Here is a 6,976-nt window from a genome sequence, read left to right as displayed (position 1 = left end):
TGTCCCTCAGCTCTTCAGCTCAAGGCTAGCGCTCTACCACTTGAGCCACAGTGCCACTTCCAGCTTTTTTTTCTCTTTTTGGTTACGTGGTGCTGAGGAATCAAACCCAGGGCCTCATGCATGCAAGGCAAGCGCTCTACACTGAGCCACCTTCCCAGCCCCTAAAGGAAAAAAATCTTAACCCCATATTCCTTTGGAAGGGGAGTATTAACAATGGGATTCAAGGTCTATGTGACATTGTGTGAGGGGCCATTTTACCTACAACTATAGCTCTACTTATCCTACTAAAAGGCAGTGCAAAGAAGTCTTGAGAGGAAATAGTCTCTCAATAAGACATTGAGTTAAGGGGCTGGGAAGGTAGCTCAGTGGTAGAGCACTTGCCTTGCATGCCTGAGGCCCTGGGTTCGATTCCTCAGCACCACATAAGCAAAAAGAAAAGAGCCAGAAGTGGCACTGTGGCTCAAGTGGTAGAGCGCTAGCTTTGAGCTGAAGAGCTGAGGGACAGTGCCCAGGCCCAGAGTTCAGGCCCCACCACCGGACCCAAAAAAAAAACCAAAAACCAAAAAAACATTGAGTTAAATCAGTGAACAACTTATAAGGCTTCTTATTCCCTCTAAACATTCCCTCTCCATTCTTATTCTCTCTGAACAATTCTTATTTTTCTTTAAATAATTCATATTCCCTCTAAATAATAATTCTTATTCCCTCTAAACAATTTATAAGGCTTGTCATCCCCTCTACTAGGTAGATGGTATGTTTCCTGATGAGTAAGCTTTAAGCCAGGTTCTATTTCCTCCCGGCTTCTCAAGTAATTGTGACCATTATAGAATGTATCTTTCCCATTGTCCAAGAGTCTCACTATGGTGTTTGGATTTGTGGTCAATAGTAGTGGGGCTTGCTGTATGTTTTCAATTAGCCATATTTTTAAGGAAATGGCAAAAATAGCACATGTATTTTCAATTAAAATTTTATTGCTTTTAAAGATATAAACAGAAAATATTTGTGCTTTGTCTTTGAGCTCTAGGCTGTACAAAAGGGAAGCAGACCTCTTTTTATAATCTTTTGAAAATGAAAAATTTTTATTTTTTAAACTTGTTCTTGACTGAGATGTAAAAATATGACATTTGTCATTAATGAGGTATATGGTACCTATTGATATGAAACAATATGACACAAATCAGTAAGCAAAAGGCTTCAGAGCAACAGGACATAATGATGGAGGTCACATTTACATAGGCTGAGTACAGTGGTGAGGACTAAGGTAATGTCCAGATCCTCACATCCCTGTAAGTTAAATGTTCCATGTAGTAAGGTTATGATACTTGCCAGAGATATACAGTTTGGAATGGTAGAGCCCAGAATCTGAACTCAGATCTGTCTGATTCCAAAGCCCTTATCCAAACCACTGTACAAACTGCTCTTGCACAAATGGAGTCCTAAGCATCAGAAACTCTGATCTTTCTAGCAGAGCAAGGCCAAGGGAGCCCCTCTGTGGTATCTGTCTGTCACAATTCATTTTCAGAAACCAGATAGTGTTAAGATTCTGTTTATAACTTGTAATCGTATTTTATGTTATTTTAAGAACATAATTTTTGCATTTCCAGATTGCCTCCGAGAAAAACACATCTGTAGGCCTCTACCCAGGTCATGATTGTTTATAATCAATACTTCTGGAAAATGTTTCCATTCTATCATTTTTGTTGAACACAGATTTAGAAAACCACACAGTTCAGTAAGATGATGTGATTAACAAACCCTTGAATTGGTGCTATCTATGCCGTCAGTGATTTGGCTTTGATACTCATACCAGAAAGAAAGACAATTATTACCAAAACTACTTATGAGCCCCTTTTTCCATTGGAGAGTGAAAATGCTTTCTTCTTCACATGTTCTTCTCATTGAAGTAGGAATGATGGTGGGAAGTTTTCAAAGTTGCTTGGATCAAACCCAGGGCTTTGTACATGCTAGATAAGCATTCTTCCACTGAGCTATACCCTCATCCCAGAACAGGTATTTTTGGAGTCATCTGTAGTTTGTTTTAGGTTCTGGGGAATATCATCTTATTTGTTCTGTACAAGTTTTCATTATGGGACCAAAATAGATCTAAGTAGTTTAGTCTGTATCTTTCTAAAGAAGTCACACACTGCCTTTATGTCTCAATGTCCTTCATGTACATGGTGCATGCTTTGATTTCCATGTTAAGCACTGTATTAGTTAAGTCTTTTTTTTATGCTGTTAATATATCACCAGAACTCATGGGCATTCTTGCCAAGCCATCGTAGAAGAATCCCATAAAAATTTATAGCTTACATATTTAAACTTTACAGAGTTTCACAATTTTTAAAACTAGTACAGACAAATACACTATTTTGTTCTTTGTTAGGTAAGGCATATAATATTTTCAGAGCAATGTCAGTATCTTATTGACATTGTTTCCATCAATTACTATCTCTTTCTTACACAATTCCTTACTAATTAAAACTCTTCCAACTCCTTCTTTGGACCTTTGAGCTAAAAGTGATAGAAATGATCAGGTACCAAAATATTGCCCAGTCAGTGTAGAAATTATGATTTAGTGTCATATCATTAGAACTAATTATCTGGAGTATATGGCATATCTTGAAGGAAGTAATAACAACAATGGCTTCTATTTATTAAATATGTACTAAATGCCAGATACTTTGTTAATACTTCCTTAGTTGCTTCACCTAATACTCATAGTTCTATAAGAGAGACACTGTCTTACCTATGGACACATATAACTTGAAGATTTAGTAATTTTCCCAAGGTACACAGTGTCAGTCAGGATTTGACCTGCCTTACATTAAACTGTGAAACTCATGCCCCATGTTATTAAGAGAAAGTTGAATACAAGACCTTAATCATACTCTTAAATATGAAGAATCATTTCTTTTTCTCTTTTCTTTTTTTGTCAATCAGGGTCTGGGTATTGTCTCTGAGTTCTTTCACTCAAGGCTAGTGCTCTACCACTTTGAGCCACAGCTCCATCTCTGTTTTTTTAAGTGGTTAATTGGAGATAAGAGTCTCATGGAATTTCCTGCCCGGGCCAGCTTCGAACTGCAATCCTCAGATCTCAACCTCCTGAGTAGCTTGGATTACAGGCATGAGCCACCAGTGCCTGGCTGAAGAGTCATTTCTTTAAAAAAGCAGGGTATTGGGTCATTCAAAGTCATTTTAACTGAAGACATATCCTATACGATTTTTACCATTCCAAAGGAAAATGATAGCAATTCAGAAGAACAGGAAGGATGAAATTAGCAACTACTGAATGTGATCCTGTAGTATTCCATTAGCATTGAAGATCAGCTGGAGACCCATGAGTCTCCTTGACACACAAGGACTTTAAGAGATTGTCTGTGCTGATAGAGCACTTAATACTCCATTCTTAAACCTGGCCTTGCTATCCTGCTCCTTTCTCTTTCCATCCTCAATTAAGCTGCCATTTGTATAGGATTTATTATGTGCCACTGGTCCATTCGAGAGATAGTAACAGAGGTGTGGAAGAAAACTGGATCATAAAAAATGGAGCTTACTTCCATTTTTGGCTTGTCAAAGGGGCAACCAAGTCATAGCTGACCCTGAGGACAGACAGAGATAACCCGACTACAGGTACATTCTAGGCACTGAATCTCACACCAAATGCTGAGTGCCTTTGTCAGCAGTAGATGTTTTTTTTCTGAGTGACCGAGATGTACAAACTATCCAAAATGAGCGTGGTGTGGAGTATGTCATATTTTTCCAGGGAAGAATATTCATTTCCTCCTTCTCTTGGGCTTTTAAACAAAATGGTATAAATGAGGATTTTTAAGGAAAATAAAGTTTCTTGACCTACCAAAATGTGAAAATATTGTATGGCAGTAGACCGTGCGAGTTCATTTTAGAGTCCTTTCCAGGAATTTTGAGTGTTAGGAATGTTGTTTTATGTAAGTGGGATTATGTTAAATCATATTTTAAATGCCTAGTGAAATTTGGGACTCTTTATTCATTGTTTTCAAGTCAACTAATTTAAAAGAAGACTGTTACTTCTTTAGAGACATCTTACTTCTTTCACAAGCTTGGAAGTAGAACTCTGACATTTGTGGTAATAGGCGAAGAAACCACAAACATCCAGAGTTTAAATGATTGCTTTTAGTCAGCACTAGCAATATGATAGGCTGTGAATATATAATTTTGAAGTTAAAATTTGATAAGCAAAAGTATACATGGGCATCTTAAGTATAATTAACCTTCTGCTTCTTTAGCTAATATGATCCCACCTCCCAGTCCCAATTTTCTCTGCATTTAGGAAGAATTGATTAGCTATTTGAGCTCTGAAGAAAAGCCTGTTTTCTGGTCTCTGGGTTTTGAATAACTGATAGGCCTTGCCTGAAGATAAGCTGGTGAAAGTTAGAGCTGGGGTTTCCCTACCTGGGTACTTATCAGTCTTCTCCTAAACCACAGTCTGCCTTTTGAGAGCTCTAATAATTAATTTGGTCTTCTCTCTTTTTCTTCTCCCCTCCCCCTTCCTCCTCCCTGTCTGTTCACAGGTTATCTTGACGAATCAAATTACAACGCATCTGAGTGGAGCCCGTGCTGCTCAGGCAGACCTGGTGTCTCCCGCTGATGATTTGTCCCTGACGGAAGGTAAGAGATCTGTCCTGAAAGTTGACACTGACATACAGCCCCGACGCCTCCCTGCCTCCTGTTGAGAGCTGAGAGACATGGCTAATGGGTGCTGGCCAGTGAAGCCCAGCCTGAGACCGGGACATATAGGCTTGGTTGCCTTTCAAGGCACTTGATCACTTGGCTCCCAAATCTCTTGTCCTGTCTCTGTACGTGAGCTCCCTTTTCACATGAATGAGTCATCTTCACAGCATCCAGTATTTCCATCTGGAGAGAAGCTTGTCCAGCCTCTGTGGCTAGTCTCAGGTCCTTATCATGAGCACTGACAAATTACAAAATGACGGTTTCTGAGACTGATGCTCAAAGGCTGCCTTGACTAGTAGTTTGATAGTAGTTTAGCTGTTCATTTGTACCGAATACCTTTGAACTGACTAATGATGAACGCATATGCTAGAGATGTGTCTCTTCTGATCAGCTTTATAGCAATAATAAGACAATCTCTTTCACAGTATTAAATCTGCAAATTTTGACCTACCTTCTCCTGCTAGCAAAGGTTAGGCTAGATATATTTGTGGTCGCAATGAGCCTTGTGTAGCTAGCTGGGGAGATTATATCAGCAAGCCAGAGGGTAGTTTTTACTTTTATTGTAAGTTCTTACTTGACATTTCTGAGTTCTTCTAGTTGTAGTTGAATTTCAGGAACAGTGCTGTGGGCCTAAGTAGATGACCATAGTTCTTCAACACTCCTCTTCCCTTTCCCTTTCTAAGAATTGTTCAAAGTGGAACACAGAAAACTTTTAGACTTAGCAAGGCTCTTAAGTAACTCCTGGGTATTCCTCTGAGGATCAGCTTTGGTTTATAGCTCCAAAAGTTGCAAGGACCATACCCTGCTATTTGATGGTGTCTCTCAGAGTGCAAACTAATGATATATTTGTAAAAGTTGTCAAATGCTTTATGCTTTCTCTTTCTAAATTCAGTGATGCATCCTCCTCCTGCCACCTGGGCTGAAAGTCTGAATCACACAGAATTTATACTTCCTCAAAACCTGCTTTCATTACCATGTCTGCCTTAGTTTTTCTTTCCAAATATATCTCTACCCTGTCCCCCTGTTTTATAATCTATATTGTGATCAACTTATTTATGAAACCCACAACTATCTTAATTCAATAAAATCTAAAAGACAATCCCAACTCAAGTCTCTGCCACTTCCAATTTGTCCCTACTACGTCCAACTTTCTCCTTCCAGCTTCTTTCTTTTGTTCTCACTCTTATTTAAACCACTGGGAATTGTCTTCGCTGAAAATGAGCTAGAATGAATCAGATAGTATTTGAATACTCAGAGATTTAAGATTTGTTATAATCAGCCAGCATAGAAAAATTTACACCATGGCCTCACAAATGCAAAAACTCAAGTGTTTTGCTTTTCTTTTGAGTAGACCAGTTTTCAGAACACACCACTAGGTAAGTTTAATGCTTCTTAACACGTTAGAGTCTACCTTTTCCTTCCAGTTCATCCTGATGATTCCTTAGGTGAAACTCCTATGCCAAGTGTGTCGGTCTTCTGCCTGCCCTCCTTACTCCTCTCCATGTGTCTAGATACAAATTAGTTTTTCCCTTTCCCAATGCTATGGCTTTTTTTTTTTTTTGACATGGAAGTGGTTTAAAGACTGCCCCTTACATGAACTTGCTCCTCCTCTCTGGCTTCTCTACTTTTTCAGTTAGATAAAGAAAATGTCCTGAAAAATTAACAACTTTTTATATTTTCTGACTAAGATGACAGATTTTTAAAGTCATAATTTACATTGTTTTTGGTGTTGTGTTGATGGTTTGCTCCTGTGGTAGCAATGTTCTAGACACATTATAATCAGTAAATCAATACTAGATGACTATTATAGTACATACATTTGGAAGAACAATAACTATGTTAATTACATCAAACAATTAGGAACATCATTAAAAATGGTTATAATTACACACACTCGCGCGCATGCACGCACACACACATACACACACACAGATCTCTGAGGAGACTAGAAGAGAATATCTTACTTTTTTATTTCAAAGTCAAAAAGTCACTTTTCTTTGTCTTGACATCTTACTTTATCTTAAGCAAAGAAGATTTGCAAAACACACAAAATAAATGGCTCTGAATTCTAGTGTAACTGCTTTGAGAAAAATGATAAGGTTTTAACAAAGGGAGAGTTACCAGCTTAAAGCAACTTTTCCTAATTACAACATCCAAGGGAAAATGCAATTAGTATTTCGAGATCTCTTTTTTTGTACAACTAAACATGTAAAGAACAGAAGTATTTTTCTAAAAGTCTATACCGCTACTTACCAGTGCGGTAAAGTGG

The 6,976-nt window shown here is 38.2% G+C and overlaps 1 protein-coding gene across 3 annotated transcripts in view; it reads left to right on the top strand.

Moving 5' to 3' along the window:
• Rad51b (RAD51 paralog B) overlaps window positions 1–6,976 on the top strand; it is a 527,314-nt gene that overhangs the window by 372,636 nt on the left and 147,702 nt on the right. For all 3 annotated transcript variants that reach the window (XR_001175093.1, XR_001175092.1, XM_013016744.1), the window contains exon 8: window positions 4,548–4,644. Coding sequence is in view for 1 of the 3 variants with exons in the window: in XM_013016744.1 (XP_012872198.1) it covers window positions 4,548–4,644 (97 nt within the window). In the remaining 2 variants the exon portion in view is untranslated. The remainder of the gene's footprint in view (window positions 1–4,547; window positions 4,645–6,976) is intronic.

This window comes from Dipodomys ordii, unplaced genomic scaffold (assembly GCF_000151885.1).
Source record: "Dipodomys ordii isolate 6190 unplaced genomic scaffold, Dord_2.0 Scaffold2, whole genome shotgun sequence".
In the NCBI taxonomy this organism is placed as follows: domain Eukaryota; kingdom Metazoa; phylum Chordata; class Mammalia; order Rodentia; family Heteromyidae; genus Dipodomys; species Dipodomys ordii.
The sequence above is the reverse complement of the archived record's forward strand: the minus strand, read 5'-3'. Positions and strand labels throughout refer to the sequence as shown.